Below are 22,155 nucleotides of genomic sequence, written 5' to 3'. Positions count from 1 at the left end.
TAAGCTTTCCACCCTTTGCTTTCGGCATTTTTTGGATGAGATATCTGCAATAAAGGATACAATAGACCAATAAGTGCTTGCTGTAACTTCCTAACCTGCTTATACAATCTCTGTTTGCTCTAAGCTAAATCATGCAGTAACCACTAGTGTCCCAATGTATTCACCTACCTTCGTTCCGCGTAGACCTTCGGCTGCACGTAGAGTCGTTCCGTTAGGTTCGTGCATGCGTCCGTGACATCGAGCGCTCGTTTTTGATTTATATAGCCTACGCATGCGTGAAGCTTCGCTCTACGTGCGTCATGACGCTGGGGCGGGACCACAATCCTTTTTCTTCATGCGACATTCTGGGATGTGTGAGGGAGAATGTGATGGCGGAACCCACGAAAACGAATAGGCCCCGCAGTGGAGGCGTTTATAGAAAACACAAGGCCACCCCCATGAGCAAGGGGGAGATGGTGGAGATGGTTCGCATCTTTGAGAAGCACGATTACGATTGTAAACTCGAAAATTATGATAGGCCCAACAGCCATAAAGACTGGGTTCTGGAGAAGGTCCTCGCGGTATTGGAAGGAGATTATGGTATCCAACGAACGAAAGACCAAATCCGCAAACGATGGTCAGATTTGAAGCACAGAGAGCAAGAAAATTTTGAAGCCATTCACCGCACCATTATCAAAAGAAGTAAGTACATGTAATTAGAGAATTATTTGTCTGTACATTATAGATGGATGAAATTTAATGATTTCTTTTTCTGGTGGGGCCTACAGAAGAAGTTAATGCAAGTTTAAAAGCAGTTCATTACAATTGTAAATTTTTTATTATGTCTTGGCTACTTTTGTCAAATCCTTAATATACTTTATTCTAATTTTTTCAACAGGACAAAGGCACAGAGAAAGACACCACAGGGGACAAAGGGAGGCTTCCCTTGGCCGGGCTCCAACAGGGGAGAGAACAGGGGAGACAACAGGCCCCAAATCTGCCCCAAAACGTAAGTTAATAAAAATGATTATGTGCTTTTGCCAGTGACAGGGGTGTTTAGAGATAGGACAAACGCCATGGTGTCAGGACTGAACTTAAGGGGTACATTACACTTTATGTTAGATGCGTGGCTCATCACTGACCATTAATGACGCATTTACAGGGTAGAGATGGGTAGAGGAGAGGCCCTGGGGATCAGAGTCACACAGAGTCACGCCTGCTAGATTTCACATCATATAAACCATATTGCCATAGCAAACAAGAGTGATGGGTGTCATCTGCCTGAGTTGTTTAATGTGGCCTAGATATAGACATGTCTTCATACATTTTATATGACATCATACTCCTGTTCCCTAGCATTGCGTTTATTGTAATAATGCATAGTGTAGTACACTAGTGTGGCGCAAACTGGTTCACCAGGGCAAGGTTGTTGGACTTTATATTAACATAATCACATGTGTTGCTTTAAATGTAATTTTGGCAACGATTCATAGATGATTTATTCTTTCATTTTAGAGGATTGTGAGTGTGCTCAACACCAACCTTTGCAGGATTTGGAGGATAGTGCCGGACCCAACAAAGAGCCACCAGTCGACAGCACATCTCCAGACACCAGATATGCTGAGGGTGAAGGAGTGCAAGAAATGCAAGATGAGCCTTCGGAGGTTGTTGTTTGCCCCAGTAAGTTTTTGGAACATGTGCCTTGCAAAATCAACACCTGTTTTTTTTTCTAGGTCCACACCACACACGCCTACACCACAATAGCAAATTATTTAGTGTATTCAACATTTGAGCATGTAGAAGGGAGAGGTGGCAGTGGTGTTTAGGTAGATGCATTTGAAGACACATGGATATGCACCTGGCCCAAGATTTACAGAGTATTATCTGTAGTGTGTACATTCACTAGTAGTGTAGGTGTATTATGAAGATGAAAAAGGTTGTTAGGACTAATTGAGTGTCTAGGTTTAGGTAAGTATTTCAAGAAAATAGACCCCATTGTAAAAGTTTTCGTTATTTTGGGATTGCCTCAGTCACTTCACCATCAAACACATAATACATTTTTGTCTTTTTCCAAGGCCACCAACTACCAGGATGCACTATTGGTCGGATCAGTGCTGATATGCTGCAGGCAATGACAGAGCTGGAAAATCTCAAGGAGGCTGCCACTGGTGTTCAGAGACGAATCCGGGATTATTACGACCTGTTAGCAAAATTTTAGTTTTTTTGTATCGTTGTTTTATAATTACAAATGTTCCCTCGTGTTCAAGGTTTTATCCTGGAAATATTTGTAATTAGCCTTGTTTGCACATGCTCAGTTTGTGATAATTCAAAGAATTTGCACTAATTCTATTTGCACTACGCACATTTTGTAAAATCTGACTTTTTTATAAAAAAAATAAGTTTGAATGGTTGGTCATTACCACAAAATGACTATCTTTATGTGTGATTTCAGGGTCTCAGCTGAGTGTTTATCCACTCTTCTTCTCCTGGTGCCTTCAAATGTCATTTTGTAATATTTTAAGGGCTTGACCTTAAAATCAGACAAAAATGCACATATAGAAATGCCCAATGTATCGAGGCCAAAAGTGGAACAACTTGTCATTCTGACCCTGGGATTGCACCAGGAGAAGGAGAGTTGCTAAAGACTGTGCTAAGGGTCAGTTCACATCAGACGCAGTTCCATTCATTTTGGTGTGCATTTTTGTATGCGACAAAGATGCAGGCACAGGGTTTGACATGCACTCCATTATGGTTCCGGTCGGCTCTAGCTCACAACATGGTAGTCCGTTTCCGGTGATAAGGCTAACTACATGTTGTGAGCTACAGCCAACCACAACCCACGGGGCGCATGGAGACCACTGTGCATGCATTTTTGCCACACCCAAAAATGGAACACAGAATGAACAAAAGTGCATCTGGACAGACATTTACATTGTTAATTTTTTAGTTGTTGCGTGAAGAAAGCTGAAAAAGGAAAAATTTTGATGTAAAAAAGTTTTCAAATGTCTAGGGCTGAGTTTGAAAAGATGCATGTTTAGCATTTAACCCAAAAAAAACACAATTGTGTTATTCCTGAACTACCAATGTTTTTTGATTTTGTAAACTGCCAAAAAGTGACATTGGATTGTGCAGGATTGAACAAATATATTTTTTGAAACATTTTGTGGATTATTATTTATCTGATCACTACTACCAGTATATTTGCATATGGAAAAGGTGTGTAGCAGAAACAAAAGGCATAATAATAATACACATAGCTGTTTGTAACTTTAGAAAGGCTAATTAAACATTTGGTTGTTTCAAAATATTTAATGGTAATCACAGCAACATTTCATTAATCAGTAAAATAATAGTAAGAAACAAACATAACAGCATCTTGGAAACGAATTTAAGGTTTTCAAAAGGAACATCATAAAGGTTCACAAAAAACTAAAGGACATCTTGCTGCCAAGGCACTGCCCCTCTACCCACAAAATACTCCATATATTGCTCCCGCACCAGACGGGCATTCTGGGAGGAGACAGCAGGTCTAGTTTGTTGCAGGGCTGGCATCACTGCATCTTCAGCTGGACGTCCACCTGAGGGGTCATCAGTATGCCCGGAACCTATGTAGTTAGCAGCATTCCTCCGTAGAAAATTATGGAGGATGCAGCAGCACAAAACCACATGATTTATTTTGTATTCCGCCAAGTGAATGGCAGTCAGAAAAAGCCTAAAACGACATGACAAAATGCCAAAGGCGTTTTCAACCACCCTTCTGGCACGAGATAGTCTGTAGTTATATATCCGTTGCTCACGAGTGAGGTTCCTCATTGGAAAGGGCTTCAAAAGATGTTCCCCAAGAGCAAACGCCTCATCTGCCACAAATACAAAGTTGAGGCCCTCAACGTTGTCCTGCGCAGGTGGCAAATGTAAGGTGCCAGACGTAAGACGCTGATGGAATTCGGTATGAGCCATGACACCACCATCGGAATGACGACCATTCATACCGACATCAACATATAAAAACTCATAATTTGCTGAAACAATAGCAAGCAGAACTATGCTGTTAAAGCCCTTATAATTATAAAAAAAAGAGCCTGAGGCCGGTGGAGGAACAATTCGGACATGTTTGCCATCAATGGCACCCCCACAGTTGGGAAAATTCCACTGATTGGCAAACTGGGCTGCAACATCCTGCCATTCCTCAGGGTTTGAAGGAAACTGTGGAGTGAAGCAAAGAAAAATTAGTTAAGACTTGAGCACAAAATATTATCAGCATTTTGAAAACATACATTATAGGGGCAAGAGAACACTAAAATATATCCAAACATTTGTGGAATAACAATTAAGAAGCAGAGCAAATAATATGCTTCATGACTCCCTCTGGTGGCAGATTAAATACATTTTGTGTAGATAATGTTAAATGCTTAAAGCTTGGCAAGTGGTAAGAACTCTCTCCTTTTCCATGGGACCAATATGGTGAACCAAGGAAGGATCAGGTTGCAACCGACTTGGGTTTTTGTGACTGTCACACCAGAGGGTAGACAATAACATAATATATACAAATAAGACAAAGTACTAATAAAATATTTTGTAGAAATCATGAAGTGTATCAAATGTGAAAACAAAGAAAAAAACTTACCCGAATATAGTCCTTCTGCAGGACTTGAATAATGGCACAGCAAGTGTCCGGAATTATGTGTCCCAGAGCCTGGGGAGAGATCCCAGTAGTAAACTTTATGTCCTGTAGATTTCTCCCTGTCGCCAAATATCGCAAAGTGGCTATGAGCCGTTGCTCTGCAGGAATAGCAGGCCTCATACAGGTGTCCTTCTTGCTAATATATGGGGACAGCAAGTTTAGAAGACGCTGGAAGCAGGCATCTGACATCCGAAGATAGTTCCGAAAATCATTCGGATTATTTTCTTGCAGCTCCCTCAGCAATGCCATATGTGAAAATTGGTCCCGATGAAGCAACCAATTTTTCGTCCAAACAGTCCTCCTCTTCCTGGTCCTGGTCCGGGCTTGAGCAATAGCCAGAACTCCAAGACCATAAACAGCCCGTTCTCTCGCTGGATTCCGCAACATCTCGTTATCGAGCGAACGCACGCAAAGTAACGAGCAAAAAGGCACGAAAATGGAAATCGGGAAAGCACTCACACGAAACGTAAACTAACTATATAGTAGCTGATGGAACGCAACGCGGGACGTACGAAACTTGAACTTCCTCTTTGAATCGCGTTGCCGTACGTTAAAACGTCACTACGTTCGTGTTGGTTGAGGAAAAAGTCCGAGTGTGTGTATGCTATGGGTGTGATCGGACAAATCAATTAAGTCAAAAATCCAAGGGAAATTTTGTTGGATGTCCGACCGTGTGTACGAGCCTTTACTGGCATTTACTGGCAGGAGAAAATTGCCTGTTTTTTACTGTTGGTTTGTGCCCATTGGGAAGATTCACCACCACTCAACACTATGTCAAGGTGACTATTTTTTTTGAGAGGGGGAAAAAATTGTTATAGTTGTCAACATAACACTGGAAGAGAAGACATTTCCACTTTTGCATCTTTGATACTAGAAGGACTTGAAAATGATTAAAGGGGTGTAAAGGTTCGTGTTTTTTCACCTTAATGCATTCTGTGCATTAAGGTGAAAAAACACCTGCCAATCACTGGTCCCCTCCCATTTTGCTTACCTGAGCCAGTTCACCTGCTCTGCACGTCCCCGGCATCCTATTTTTCCCCTGAAATCTGGCATTGATTGGATAGATTGATAGCAGCGCAGCCATTGGCTCCCGCTGCTGTCAATCAAATCCAATGACACAGGCGCCGGGGGCAGGGCCGAGTCATACACTCGGCATCTATGGACGCAGAGTGTATGACTCAGGAGCGCGCCCGAAAGGTAACCCCCTCGGCAGAGAGCTTCCCGGAGGGGGTTATCTATTGCAGGGAGAAGCCACGGGACCAGCCGAGGGACCCCCAGAAGAGGATGTTCGGGGGCCACTCTGTGCAAAATGAACTGCCCAGTGGAGGTAAGTATGACATGTTATTTATTTAATTTTTTTAAATCGAACCTTTAGTATCCCTTTAAAGAAACTGACAAATGTTCTAACATATCCTCATTGGCCCAGATTCTCAAAGGGCTTTCGACGGCGCAACGCCATGTACGCCGTCGTAAGTCCTAATCTGGGCCGTCGTATCTATGCGACTGATTCTTAGAATCAGTTACGCATAGATATCCATTAGATCCGACAGGCATAAGGCTCTTACGCCGTCGGATCTTAAATGCATTTTTTTTTTGTCCGCTAGGTGTCGCCTCCGTCGTTTTCCCCGTTGAGTATGCAAATTAGCTAGATACACGAATTCCCGAACTTACGCGCGGCCGACGCAGTAAAGTTACGATGTTTACGTTAGGTTCTTCCGGCGTAAAGTTGCCCCTGCTATATGAGGGGCAACCAATGTTAAGTATGGCCGTCGTTCCCGCGTCAAAATTTATAAATTTACGTCGTTTGCGTAAGTCGTCCGTGAATGGGGCTGGACGCCATTTACGTTCACGTCTAAACCAATGACGTCCTTGCGACGTCATTTGGAGCAATGCACCCTGGGATAGTTTACGGACGGCGCATGCGCAGTACGTTCGGCGCGGGAACGCGCTTAATTTAAATGCTAAAAGCCCCCTACCCACCTAATTTTAATTAGGCGGGCTTGCGCCGGGTGATTTACGCTACGCCGCCGCAACTTTACACGCAAGTGCTTTGTGAATAAAGCACTTGCATGGAAAACTTGCGGCGGCGCAACGTAAATGAGATACGTTACGCCGCCCAAAATTACTCCATTCTACGAGAATCTAGAATGTAAAAACTTGAAATTTTGGACTATGTACAGAGTACACACCTATTATTGTAATATAGGATTTATATAGCACCAATATAGTGCTTTATAATATACAGGACAATTCAATACAAGAGGGTTAGGCGGACCCTGCTTGTGAAGGCTTACAATCTAAAAGAGAAGAACGAGTGATACAAAAGACAAACTGGCCATAGATGGATCAAAATTATAATTACCCACCATTGTTCACACCATGTATTCTCATGATCCGATCAATGGAAACATGATTGGATTCATGACCAAAGCATCTCAATGCTGATAATCAGTGCAGAACTATTGATAGTTGGATGATGAACCCAGTTTGAGCGAATCTGATCTAAATTGAGTCTAAATGAATCGGAAGGGAAGTTATGGCTATTTGATTATTTACATATTTTATTATTTTGATAGAATTGTGCATTGATCAAATAGTAAAACTGAAGCATGTTGTATAGCCACTATAACTCTCTTTTGACATCTACATAAAATATATTCTATTAAAACATAACACGTTCTTACATCTGTGCTGACCCTGCGTCTTCCACCTGGCTCTAGTAATATAGATTACATATGCTCTGCGTTTGCATTTTTCAAAGGAGCACTGGGCAGGTTTGACATGACTGTTTTGACTCAAAGGTCTGTGCGTATTTGTTAAGCATGGTGTGATTGTACTGTTTTTTTTTTTCAGACATTAAGTTGCTGAGCAGTGAGGTCTGTTAACATATGCATGAAGGCAACCGCTGCAGGGCCTAGCAAACTGAGTCTGTGCAGCACTGGGAATGCTATGTGGAGCACAAATACTGCTCCAGATCTGCTGTTAATACATGAAAATATTCAGAGGATTCTTTACTGCATGTAACCAATATTATTGTATGTTAAAATAAAATCACTGGGGTGGATTCAGAAAGCAATTGCGTCTGCGTATCCATAGATACGCAGCGTAATTGCTTAGTTGCGCCGGCGTAACGACTTTTCTGTATTCAGAAAGCTCGTTACGCCGACTGCAGCCTAAGATATGACTGGCATAAGGCTCTTATGCCGTCGTATCGTAGGCTGCATTCTTACGATGGCCGCTAGGTGGCGTTCCCGTAGTGATCAGCGTAGAGTATGCAAATTGCATACTCACACCGATTCACAACCGTACGCGTGCCCTGCGTTCGCATTTTACGTTGTTTGCGTTCGTCGGTTTCTGCGTAAGGCTGCTCCTGCTATTAGCAGGGGCAGCCAATGCTAAGTATACCCGTCGTTCCCGCGTCGCGATTTTTAAAAATTACGTTGTTTGCGTAAGTGAATCGTGAATGGCGCTGGACGCCATTTACGTTCACGTTGAAGCAAATGACGTCCTTGCGACGTCATTTACCGCAATGCACGTCGGGGAAGTTTTCCGACGGAGCCTGCGCACTACGTTCGGCGCGGGAACGCGCCTAATTTAAATGATCCACGCCCCCTACGGGATCATTTAATTTACGCGCGCTTACGCCATCCATTTTTACGGAGCGCCCGCGCAAATTACGGAGCTACTGCTTCTTGAATGAAGCGTAGCGCAGGTCATTTACGGAGGCGTAGCGTTAAAACGGTGCGCAGCCCTACCTGAATCTAGGCCACTATCAACTGAAACATATCCTATCTGTTGTTAAATGGGTGGTAAAGGTACCGTAATTTTTTTCCCCCTAAATAGCCTCCTTTACTGCAGTCCTTCACTTACCTCATCCTTCGATTTTGCTTTTAAATGTCCTTATTTCTCCTGAGAAATCCTCACTTCCAGTTCTTCTGTCTGTAACTCCACACAGTATTGCAAGGCTTTCTCCCTGGTGTGGAGTGTCGTGCTCGCCTCCTCCCTTGGACAACAGGAGAGTCAGGACGCCCACTAACACACAGCTCCTTTCTCTATCTGCAACAAAGAGAGCGTCCTGACTCTCCTGTTGTCCAAAGGAGGGGGCGAGCACGACACTCCACACCAGGGAGAAAGCCTTGCATTACGGTGTTGAGTTACAGACAGAAGAACAGGAAGTGAAGATTTCTCAGAAGAAATAAGGACATTTAAAAGCAAAATCGAAGGATGAGTTAAGTGAAGGAGGACTGCACTAAGGTAAAGAAAGCTATTTAGGAACATTTTTTTTACCTCTACAACCCCTTTAAAGTTGATCTCTAGGCAAACGCAACAATCCCCCCCCCCCCCCCCAGCCACCACCAAAAAAAATAGCTATTTAGTCCAGTTAGGTATTCATTAATGCCCTGTACACACTAGTGGAATTTCCGTCGGAAAAACCTTGGATGTTTTTTCCAACGGAATTCCGCTCAAGGTTGGCTTGCATACACACAGTGAGGCCTCGTACACACGACCGGTTTCCTCGGCAGAATCCATCAAGAAACTTGGTGGAAGATTTTTTTTGCCGAGGAAACCGGTCGTGTGTACATTTTTCAGCGAGGAAACTGTCGAGGAACTCGACGAGCCAAAAAGAGAGCATGTTCTCTTTTTCCTCGACGGGAATGGAGAAAATTGGTTCGTCGAGTTCCTCGACAAGCCTAACAAGAACTCGACGAGGAAAACTATGTGTTTCGCCTGCCGAGTTCCTCGGTCGTGTGTACGAGGCCTCACACAAAAGTTCTCTGAAGTTTCGAGCATTAAGAACGCAGTGACGTACAACACTACGACAAGGCGAGGAAAAGAAGTTCAATGCTTCCGAGAATGCGTCAAATTGTTTTCCGAGCATGCATAGTTTTTCCTGTCAGGATTCCATACAGACGAACGGATTTTCACATATATTGAGAACCTGCTCTCAAACTTTTGCTGGCAGAAATTCCGACATTCTGATGGAGCGTACAAATGGTCGGAATCTCCGATTAAAAGCTCAGGAAATTCTGCTTGTGTGTATGGGGCATAAGTGTATGTAACACTAAAGCCTTGTGCACATGCTTAGATTTTCGGACGATTTAAGAACATTTTCGTACATCAGAAGTGACGTAATGTGTTGAATAGTTTTATATGTATTCTTTCGTTTCTGAGCATGCGTAGTCTTGCTCTTTTGATTAATTTTTTTGTGCGAAAACCATACTGATGAAACGAAAATCGGACGTTGAGTTCATATCCGAAAACAAATGTATAGCCTGAACATCCAGCTTTTGTCTGCCACAACTCGGCGCCTGATTCATAGAATCAGATATGCCTCACAGTTGCCTAGATACGAGCGGCGTAAGTCTCCTACGCCGTCGTATCTTAGGGTGCATATTTACGCTGGCCGCTAGGTGGTGCTTCCGTAGATTTCTGCGTTGAATATGCAAATTAGCTAGATACGCCGATTCACAATTGTACGTGCGCCCGGCGTAGCAAGATACGTCATTTAGGTAAGACATACTCCGGCGTAAAGTTACCCCTCATAAAACAGGGGTAAGTCATGTTAGGTATGGACGTCGGAAACGTACGAACAGCGTAGTATTTTACATCGTTTGCGTAAGTCGTCCGTGAATGGGGCTGGACGTAAGTTACGTTCACGTCGAAAGAATTGACTATTTGCGGCGTAATTTTGAGCATGCGCACTGGGATACGTTCACGGACGGCGCATGTCAATCACGTCGAATCATTAGCATAAAACACGCCCACACTAGCCTACTTTGAATTACGCAGGCTTACGCCGGCACAGTTACACTACGCCGCCGTAACTTTGGGCGCAAGTTCTTTGAGAATACGGGACCTGCCCCACTAAGTTACGGCGGCGTAGTGTATCTAAGATACGCTACGCCCGCCTGTAGATAGGTGCGTCTACAAGAATCTGGGCCTTTGTGTTCTTTCAGAAAATAAAGGGGCCTGTAAATTACATATTTATCAGCCCATTCCCTCGCTGTACATCCTGAAACATCCCCCACAGCAGTCGGTGGCGATGTGGGGAGGGGGTCAGACAGCAGGGGGAATCAGCACCCATGTGCACACCCTGTGCGCACCTCTATGGCTATAGGGAAACCAACATCCAGGAGAAATGCATATACAAAATTCTATCATTACAACATACATTTGTTGTGAGTGACAGGTTATTTACATATCTCATGCACTAGCCTGAGACAGAGGCACATCCTGTGTAAAAAGTTCACAATTCACATCCTTCTCCTCTCCTCTCCCTTCCAGCTCTCCCAGGATTGGCTGCATTTACTGTGTTTTGACTGGATGTTTCTCATTATGGGGTGTGATCCACAGTTCAGTGTGACAAGAAAATGCATGTATATTGCAGTGAAAACACAGAACAGAAAGCAGAATATACACAGACAAGTGATCTGATTTAGGTTAGCTGTATCTAGTGAGAGCTGGGCAGAGGAGAAGCTCGAGTGATCTGATTGTTATATTGCAGTGTGTGTGTCTGAGGTCACCTGATCACAGTTGCAACATCAGGTTATTTACATATCTCATGCACTAGCCTGGAGACAGGCATTCTTTTTTAATTCCCACTTCCCGCTCTTCTTCTGAAGTCATGTGGTTACTTTTTATGGATTTTGACTGGATGTTAGGGATCATAGCAGAATTTAGTGTAAGGAATACACAAGAGAAAATGCATGTTGACAAGGGGAGTGTAGAGGTGGACGGGGAGTCTACTGACATCACGACTCTACCCATCAAGCTCAAGACAACAGACCCACCCACAGAATCTGCAGTTTTTCGGGTCTCATAACAGACAGAGGGTAGACATTTGACAGGTAAGGATACATGCAGTAGGCAGGTATATCCTTATAGATCAACACTATGGCAGTAGTTTAGAAAGGATGAGAGTGAGTTTACATCCAATTAAAGAAAAAAAAAATGAAAAAAAAAATTATACAATGTAACAAAGTCTAAGATAATGAGTATTGTGATCTAGTTCAAAAATATGAATTAGTCTAACACACGTCTGCATTAAATTAGATGCAAATTACAGGCTGAAGCTTTTGTTGTCATATTTTTATATTGCTTTTTAGAGCTGTATGAAGAACATGTTGATTTTTTATTTTTTTGGACATATTTTTGATTGGTTTTTATAGTCTACAGGAAAACTAATTGCAACTTTATATTATGATTCATCGGGTTTTATGCACTGTTTTGTAATACAGGCTATGTTTGTGTTTGTATTGAGTAATTGTTCATTTTAAGGCTTGTTTCACGCCTACAGGTGCGACTGATCGTGCACACATTTTCAAGCATTTATGTCTCATGTTTATTTCAGTAAAACATATTTTTATAAAATATTGCACTATAAGTTTAACCACTTGCCGACCGTATAATTTAGATATACGGCGGCAAAGTGACATGGCTGCACCGGATCACTTACCTGCTACGTGAGCCGACACTTTTGGGTCTGGGGCACGCACATGCGCACCACCGGCTGTGATTAAACACAGCAAGAGCTGATCAGTGGGTACCATAGACTCAATATCCACCAGCACCCACTGTTCCTTTGGTACATAGGGAGAACGACGATCTGCCTATGTAAACAACTCTGATCGGTGTTCTTACAGTACAGGAGGCCTTGATCCTGTGTTCCTGCAAAGCAGGGTGTACCGATCTATACCTTTCCCTAGTGAAAGCACCTCCTCCTATAGTAAGAAAACACCAGCTAGGCACACAGTTAACCCTTAGATTACCCCTGATGTTAATACCTTCCCAGACAGTGTCATTAGTACAATTTCAGTGCATATTTTTAGCACTGATCACTGTGTGGCAGTTAGCCCTGGTTCACTTGAAGTAGCGCAATTTCAAAGTAGCAAGGTCAGCGCGATTTCAGCTGCTATTTGATAGACATTTGTGTGGCTTCATACACAGATGTCTATTGAAATCGCACCTGAAATCAGCAAAAGCAGTGCAGGAACTACTTTTGCCTCTGTAGTAACCCTATTGCTGTCTGTGTCCCCATTGAAAAGATTTATTTCATAATTTTAGGAAGTAAGGGAAGTTTTCCTATGGTATAAAATGCTTCAATTAAATGCATTTTCATTTGTAGAGTGTTAAACAGCTAGTACACTGGCTATGCTTTTTGCTGCCTTTTTCCTGTTGAGATTTTATTTTATTTTACATTGTTGTGTCACTGGGTCAGGAAGTGATTGAAAATATCCCCAGTGAGAACACAGAAAACAGTAATAACCCAACAGAATTTCTTACCCTTCCTTATTCTTCTGAAAGTAATGCATTGGTTAAAGTTCTACTTTAGCCATCACCTTTATGCTAAAACGTAAACCCTGAACATTACATTGTCTAATGCTTCATCTTCTTTAAAATCTTCTTAATTGAGCCGCTCTTTGGGCAATAGGGTGACCACATGTCCCGGATAGCCAGGGACAGTCCCGCATTTTGCAGGTCTGTCTCGGGCACATTCATTCCAGGACAATACAGTGTCCCGGAATGAAACTGACACAGCCACCCCCCGGCCAATCTGATGACCCCAAAAAAGGCAGCCACATCACTTCTTTACTCACTGACAGTACTTGTCCTGGCCGGGAATGCGCACAATCCCGCCCCCTGCTTGTAATTGGAGAAATCATAAATCCTGTCTCTTGTGTCCAATCACTGTGCTGTGATTTGTTACAGCACAAGCTGATTTTTGGGAAGGTAGGGTGTCCCTGAATGGTAGTTTAGAAATGTGGTCACCCTATTGGGCAACCATCACAGGTTTCCTGTTTTAGGGTGGCTCCATTACCTTGCAGGATATTATAGAGCCACCCTTGTGTGTATGCTCCTGGCCAACTGTCCCTGGCCAACACAGCCCCAAATCCTAGGGATGGCAAACCACACCTCTGGTCCTTGGACAATTGATGTGGGCACAGTGGGGACAATTGATGTGGGCACAGTGGGGACAATTGATGTGGGCACAGTGGGGACAATTGATGTGGGCACAGTGGGGACAATTGATGTGGGCACAGTGGGTACAATTGATGTGGGCACAGTGGGTACAATTGATGTGGGCACAGTGGGGACAATTGATGTGGGCACAGTGGCGACAATTGATGTGGGCACAGTGGTAACAATTGATGGCATGGCACAGTGGCTGCGTTTGGCATGGCACAGTGGTGACAATTGATGGGCACAGTGGTGACAATTGATGGGCACAGTGGTGACAATTGATGGGCACAGTGGCGACAATTGATGGCACAGTGGCGACAATTGATGGCACAGTGGCGACAATTGATGGCACAGTGGCGACAATTGATGGCATGGCACAGTGGCTGCATTTGATGGGCACAGTGGCTGCCTTTGATGGGTACAGTGGCTGCCTTTGATGGGCACAGTGAGGCTGCAATTGTCTTTTTTTTTTTTTTCATTTGTTTGCGCCCCCCTAAAAATTTTGAGCACCAGCCGCCACTGCTGGAAAGGTAGAGTGCAACTTCAAAGTGCACAGTCTATTTGAGATTCATTTTATTATTATTGTATTATTATTATTTTCTATAAAAAATTACGTTATTTATTATAGTATAATTTATGATTTTGTGTTTGAAACTTTATCATACCCGGCATGTCTACTAGAATCTTGTTTGGACAGATTTAAGTGTGTTATTACAAATAATTACAGGCCTATAATATAAAACGCCAAATTTCTATTCAAAACAATTGTACCGCTTTGAGATGCAAAAATCTGACATAATCATACCGCAAGGGTGGCTACAGTAAAATTGCAATAAAAACTATTTTTATGGAAGAGTCAGAAACGTTGCCGTTTTTAATGCTGTTTGTGGAATCTTCCAAGAAGAAAGGGAGTTTCCTGGGCTGCCTGGTCAATGTACTCAGAGTACTTCACTTCCAATCCCAAAAATGAATAAATAAGAAATTAATGAATACCTGTGTATTTTCTTGGCTTGTGTTGCTTCTTACATGAGTGAAGTTTTATTTTCTGCTAGCCCTATACCCAGGGTGGATTTGAATTAAATCAAGTCGATTTAAATCACAATTTAAATCATGATTTAATTCACTAGTAAAAAGGCTTGATTTAAATCAAGTCGATTTAAATCATCATTTTTAAAGAGCAACTGTCATCTCTGTCCTGCAGCGGCTCCTCCTCTGACCAATGTGATGACTCACCGACAGTCCCATTCACTTTAATGGGAGTGACACAACAAAGTGAGGGACGTGGCGGCAGCAGGTTAGTGGATGCCCACTAACAGGCACTACCATGATAGATCTGAAATGACAGGTGCTCTTTAAATGTAAGGACTCATTCTTGCTGGTAGTTAGAACCTTTAATGTTTGCAAACAAAACAAAGGATTCATATTTAGCATAATAAGCTGTCAGGTTAGTAAAACAGCAATAAAAGAACTGTTTCAATCATACAGTTTGCAGTGTACATAGATTTGCAAAACAATGGGATAAAGGAATAGTCCTGAAGGTTTATTTTATGGTTAATATGAAATTGTGTGAATGCATCAATGCAGTGCATATTATTTCAGCATTTAAAAATGTAAATTTAAATATTGCAGAATATACAGCATAACTAAGCTCCATTTCATGCTCAATAAATTAAATATTTAAGGTATCTTAAATAGAAAACTATCTTTAGATTTTTATTCCAAAAGCATTTTATTAAAATAAATTTGATAAAAAATCAAACAAATCGATTTAGATGAAAAAAAAACTGATTTAAATCCAAAAAATCTGAATTTTTTATTTATTTTTTAATAATTGATTTAGATCCATCCTGCCTATACTTAATTCCATGTGTATGTTAGCTGACCTGGCTAATATTGAGTTTCTTTCTCAATCATTTCAGAATTCCATTATGAAAGGAGCGAAGCAGTAAATTTAAAAGTTGCAGGATGAAAAGATGGCGCAGGCACGACTTGTACCACCAGGACCCGACAGCATCCGCTATTTCACCAGGGAATCCCTCGAAGCTATCGAGAAACGCATCACAGAGGAAAAAGCAAAGAAACCCAAACAAGAGCACAAACTTGACGACGACGAAAATGGCCCCAAGCCAAGCAGTGACTTGGAAGCGGGCAAAAGTCTGCCATTTATATATGGCGACCTACCACCTGGAATGTCATCAGAGCCACTGGAGGACCTAGACCCATATTATATGAATCAGAAAGTAAGTTCTGCCTAACCATATGTAGTGCAGTTTCTTGTCATTAGGATTCACTTTCAAGGTAAATCATCAAGATTGTATATGCTATTGCATCTGTAGAGAAATGTTTGTAATGTATTATTGCAAATGAAATGGTATATTTGGATCTGCTGATAGTGAAAAAGACTGCATGGTCGCCCTTTTTGGATTTATAGCTGGTGTGCACCAGATGCAGTCCAGTGCATTTTTAATCTGCATCAAATGCACAGTTTTACATGCATTCCAGTAACCCTAGTTTACACCAGTGCAGTGCGTTCCAGTGCAGTCGACATTTTTTCTGTATAGAATGCATCTGGAACATGGCAAAATGCATCAAACATGCACCGGAACACACATGCCCTAAATTGAGATGAAAGAAAAAAAGGGGAGAAAAATGACAACAGAATGCATCAAAAGTGTGCATGAAGAAACGCATCGGGAAAGCAGAAATCGTGGTGAAATCCGGCCCTTAAAGTCCCACTTTAAAAAGACCCTGCCACCAGACAAAACATTAGACATGTGCAATTTGTTTGGTCTGAATGTAAATTCGGAAAATTTTTTGGATATTCAGAGATTCAGAGACTCCGAATGAAATAGTAATGAATTTAGTTTTTTAACGAATTTCAAAAAAAATTCTCTTGCGCAGAAGAGTTTTATTCCTATTGTGAGGTCACCAGTACGGTATTTGCATATTAAAAACATATCCCCTCTCAAGCGTCCCTTCTCCAGGAAGAATAAGTTCAGTGCTTACAGTCTTTCCCCGTAAGCCCTTTATTAGCTTTGTTGCCCTTCTCTGGATCCCTCATGAGGACTGGTGCCGTAGACATCGGGTGCACTGAGCGTGCCGCTTCTAACGGAGATAATGCCGTTAGTGGCGGCACCTGCGCACATGCGCGGCAGTTACGTCATCGCTGCTCCGGCCAGTCACAGCGCCGGAGCAGTAATACCTGGAAGTCACTCTGGGTATCATGGCCGCAACGGAGGAGGTGTCCGAGCACCGCTGCGGGGGCTTCAATCTCAGGTAAGTAATTCATAATGAGTTAGTATGCTATGCATACTAGCTCATTATGCCTTTGTCTTGCAGAGTTTTTTTTTTTATTATTTTTTTTAAAGAGAAGTTTACTTCCTCTTTAAGTCTATATCTAAGGGCTCATACACACGACCGAGTTTCTCGGCAAAAACCAGCAAGAAACTTGCTGGTATTTTTTTTGTTGCCGAGGAAACCGGTCGTGTGTACACTTTTCGACGAGGAACCTGTCGAGGATCTCGTCGAGCCAAAAAGAGAGCATGTCTTCTTTTTCCTCGATGGGAATGGGGAAATTTGGCTCGCCGAGATCCTCGACAGCCTAACAAGGAACTCGACGAGCAAAACGATGTGTTTCGCCCGTCGAGTGTCTTGGTCGTGTGTACGAGGCTTCATTCTATCCTCTGTTAACCATGAGGGTGCTTCCTTTGTCATGCCATGAGGATAAACATTCCAGTCTTGGTTACTGAATCCCCCCGTTTCCCTCGTGAAGACTGAGGAGAAGAATAAATTCATAACCTTTTCCATCTCTCCGTCTTTTGTAACCAGATTGCCTTCATCATTCTTTATGGGGCCAATATGTTCTGACCTTTTTTTTTTTACTCTCCTCTGCTATGTGCCTTTTGTGTTCTATCTAAAGCCCTGTACACACGGGCCAGAATCTCATCAGGAAAAAACCCTCATTTTTCCTGACGAGATTCTTGACAAGAGTGTACAGACTCTCCTTTCAAAAGAACCGCGGTTCTCTTGAAAGGCAAGAACGCGGTGACGTCATCGCGTACGACGAGCATGCACTCGTCACATTCGATGCCGTCGCCACCATCTTGCTGCACCCTACCTATGCCTAAGAAGCTACCGCGCATGCGTCAAAGTCATTTCGAGCATGCTCGGGTTTCCACGGCGACAGGTAAGTATACACACTCTCGGGTTTCTCGGCAGGAAACCTGCCGGGAATCTCACGATGAGAAAATATAGAACATGTTCTCTATTTTTCTCGTCTAGATTATTGTAGAGAAACCTGAAAGCCTCGTACACACGCTAGGTATACTCGGCAAGAAAGCTCTGCCAGCAGTTTTCTTGCTGGTTCTCGCCGAGTAAACCGTACGTGTGTACGAGGCTTTTGCCGCCCTGATTACGCCTTTATATTTCCTTTTACATTCTTTGTAAAGTTGGAATGCTGATGATGACCCCTCAGCCTTGTATTGTTTAAAGGAATTCTCCTTTGCTTTTATGTGCATTGTTACGTTGGAGTTAAGCCACCCAGGACTTTTATTTGCTCCTTTAAATGTTTTTCCCATTGGGATGCACTAGCCAATACCCTTGTTCAATATGCTCTTAAAGCCCTACCCTTTTTCCTCTGTGTTCTTTGTTCCTAGGATTGTATCCCATTTAATATCTTCTAGCAAGGAGCACAGTTTAGGGAAGTTGGCTCTTTTGAAATTCAGTGTCTTTGTATTACCCTTGTGACTTATACTGAAAGTAATTGACCTGTGATCGCTGTTTCCTAAGTTGCCCCCTATTTCCATGTCAGCAAACAGGTCTGTATTGTTAGTAAACAGTAGGTCTAGTAACGCATTGTTTCTTGTTGGTGCATTTACCATCTGACCCATGAAATTGTCCTGTAAGACATTAAGGTTCCTTCTGCCCAGTCTGTGTCTGGAAAATTAAAATCCCCCATTATAATGACACTTCTCATCCTTGCTACCAATCCAAACTGTGATAGTGTGATAGTGATGCCTCCCCCTCCTCCCTCTGGTTAGGGGGCGGCCTATAGCATACTCCCAGTATTACTTTCCCCTTGGTTTCCTTCCTTTGAAGCTCTACCCATAAGAATTTCACCTCCTCCCTTGCTCCATTAGTGATATCGTCCCTCACATTCACTTCTACATCATTCTTTATATACATGCATACCCTCCCCCCTTTTTTTTTACTCTCCCTATCTCTGCAATATAGGAAATACCCTTGAATGGTGGCCAGCCAATCATGGGAGCTATTAAACCAAGTCTCTGAAATTCCCTCAAAATCAAAATCCTCCTTATACAACAGTAGCTCTAGTACTCCCATCTTGTCAGCCAGACTCCTGGCATTAGTGAACAAGCATTGTCGTTTTGTTCGGTCGCGTGGTATCTCCTTGGTTGTTGTGAGGCTGCATCTAGGACTCATGAATTTACTTACCTTGGGCTTAGGTGCTTTAGTCAACCTACTACCAATGCCCCCAATACTACCCTCTGAACTTTGTTCCACCCTGACTATCTCTACATCTGGACCCTGCACCCGTCACCTAGTTTAAAGCTGACCTGCGACCTCCTCATTTATATACAGTTCATCCCTGCTAAAGAGCCGGTAAACGACTGAGAAGTTGGCCCAGTTCTCCAGAAACCCAAACACCTCATTTCTACACAAGCTTTTCAGCCACCTTTTACTTCCCTAATCTCCCACTGCCTTTCTGGTGTGGCTTGAGGTACTGGAAATATTTATGAGAATACTACTTTGGAGGTCCTATTCCTCGATTTAGCTCCTAAGTCCTTAACATTGTTTTTTAGGACACTCCATCCTCCTCTGAATTTGTCATTGGTGCCAACGTGCACCATGAAGAGCTGGGTCTTCCCCGGCCCCTCTCAGTAATCTGTCCACCAAATTTGTGATGTGCCGAACCCAAGTGCCCAGTAGACAAACATACAGTTTGGCACTTCAGGTCTTTGTGACAGATTGCTCTCTCTGTCCTTCTAATAATTGAGTCCCCTACCACCAAACTCTGTCTTTTCTTTCCTTTGACGTTACCCCCGCCCTCACTGGAGGAGTTTTTCCCCTGGCAGCTAGGGCGTCACTCTGCTCCAGCAATGCTTGTCCCTGAATGGTTTCCGCAATATCACACAATGGGGCATACTTATTGGGATGTTCCAGCCCAGGATCGGCCTCCCTGACTCTTTCTCCTCTACCCTTCCTGACTGTCACCCATCTACTATGCTCTGGTGCCTGCACCTCTTTGTCTCCACTTGCCTCTGTGCTGGCACCTGCTGGGTATGATCCCAACTCTCCTTTAGTATAGTATAGTGTTGACAGTTGCTTCCCTAGATTCAGAACCTGGGCTTCCAGGGAAACAACGTTCTTACATTTTGCACAGCAGTATTCGCCCTCGATCGGATGATAAAGGAACCCATAAATGGTGCAAGATGTACACGAGTCACATCTCCATACCCGCCAGTCATCGTACCCACTAATTTAATGGGGATTGGGATTTATACTCTGTCCAATTAACTAACTACTAGCTTCCTGACACTAATACTCACAATATACGGGTATTCACAGCCCACGGGTACTCACAGCACTCGGGTACTCACAATAGACGTGTATACACCGCTCCTACAGCGCCTCAAAGATGTGGCTGGCAGGACTTTTTTGAGCGTCATGCCAGCACACCGCTCCAGTGTGAAAGCCCTCTGGCTTTCACACTGGAGTGAAAGGAGCGGCTCTTTCAGGGCGCTTTGCAGGCGCTATTGTTAGCGATATAGCGCCTGCAAAGCGCCCCAATGTTAAAGTAGCATGAAGGTGAGATGTCCAGGGCTAATATTTCACCCAAAACCCCCAACAGAGTTGTTAAAAAAATAAAAATAAAAAAAATGAAATAATAAATTGTAATTTTTTTTATTTAATTTGTAAAAAAAATTAAAAGTTAACTGATCTGTTTTGTAAAAATCTTGCACAGCTTGGTTGAAGCAACAGATAAAAGGTCCTTCACTACCCTTATAAGCATTCCAGATAATATTCACTACCATTATTAGCATTCCAGATAATACTGGGGGACAGCTTCCGTTACCAAGGATAGGGTCCCTTCTTTATAAAGGCAGAGTATGTTTCTGTAATTGCACTGGCTCCAAGCCTTCGCACTGTTTGAAGTGAAGAAGGATTTTTCCTTGAGCTATCCTTCCTTGTCTGAAACCTGACCTTGCTAAGCACTGTCCCTGTTTCTTCCCTGTATATAATAAAAAGGCTCATTCCCTAATTTTCTCTAACCGAAAGAAGTAGGAGTGCCTAATGAAGGAGTTTGTCTGCTTCACAGTTTGTCCCAGTGTTGTAATACGTGAAAAAAACTGATTGCAAAAAATAAATAACCAGTAAGAGACAGTTGCAAGTGCAAGAAATTAGATACAGTATCTGGGGGTGCTTGGTACAGCAAGGTGACATTTACTATTCTGTTTTAATACATTTTGGCTGGCTGCATATTGAAATTGGAAGCTAATGCTTAATAATATTATATTACAAAATTACTTTGTGTAGCAATTGTATAATGTATATCATATCACATAATGAAAGTAGAGGTTTCCTTAAAGGAGTTCTCTAAGCTAAAACTTTTAACCCCCGCTGTGCCCGGGCTGTAAAACTATACAAAATAAACTTTCACTTACCTGCCTACGATCCCCCGTTGTTCCGATATCGCCGTCCCGTTCTCCGGTCCCGGTCTGTTCCACTTCCTGCGGGTTGGTGACTCACAGTGCGCTCAGCCTATCAGCGGCCGTGACGGGACATTGCTGCGGCCGCTGATAGGCTGAGCGCACTGTGAGTCACCGACCCGCAGGAAGTGGAACAGACCGGGACCGGAGAACGGGACGGCGATTTCGGAACAACGGGGGATCGTAGGCAGGTAAGTGAAAGTTTATTTTGTATAGTTTTACAGCCCGGGCACAGCGGGGGTTAAAAGTTTTAGCTTAGAGAACTCCTTTAAGTATTGAAGATTGTCTTCCTGGCGCTGATGAAACATTCACTGTTAGGTGGCAATAGAGTTGTCATATCATATGCACTTATTTCTTTGGGAGTTTCATGGTTCATCCACTATTGTTTTATTCACTATTGTCTATTGATATTATGTATATTGGGCCAGATTCACATACATTTGCGGCGGCGTAACGTATGTCATTTACGTTACACCGCCGCAAGTTTTCAGCGCAAGTGCTTGATTCACAAAGCACTTGCCTGTAAACTTGCGGCGGCGTAGCGTAAAGCCGTCCGGCGCAAGCCCGCCTAATTCAAATGGGGCATGTATCATTTAAATTAGGCGCGTTCCCGCGCCGAACGTACTGCGCATGCTGCGTTTTGAAATTTCCTGCCGTGCTTTGCGCGAAATGACGTCGCACCAACGTAATTTTTTGAATGGCGACGTGTGTTACGTCCTTTCCTATTCCCGGATGTCTTACGCAAAAAAAAAAAAAATTTTAATTCGACGCGGGAACGACGGCCATACTTTAACATGGCCTGTC

At 43.0% G+C, this 22,155-nt stretch overlaps 1 protein-coding gene across 3 annotated transcripts in view; it reads left to right on the top strand.

The window, feature by feature from the left end:
* The window catches only part of LOC120944042 (sodium channel protein type 2 subunit alpha-like), a 317,686-nt gene that overhangs the window by 124,043 nt on the left and 171,488 nt on the right, over nucleotides 1–22,155 (top strand). For all 3 annotated transcript variants that reach the window (XM_040357809.1, XM_040357807.1, XM_040357808.1), the window contains exon 2: nucleotides 15,541–15,861. In XM_040357809.1, the coding sequence (XP_040213743.1) occupies nucleotides 15,595–15,861 (267 nt within the window). In that variant the 5' untranslated portion in view covers nucleotides 15,541–15,594. The remainder of the gene's footprint in view (nucleotides 1–15,540; nucleotides 15,862–22,155) is intronic.

This window comes from Rana temporaria, chromosome 6 (genome assembly GCF_905171775.1).
Source record: "Rana temporaria chromosome 6, aRanTem1.1, whole genome shotgun sequence".
Classification (NCBI taxonomy): Eukaryota; Metazoa; Chordata; class Amphibia; order Anura; family Ranidae; genus Rana; species Rana temporaria.
The sequence above is the reverse complement of the archived record's forward strand: the minus strand, read 5'-3'. Positions and strand labels throughout refer to the sequence as shown.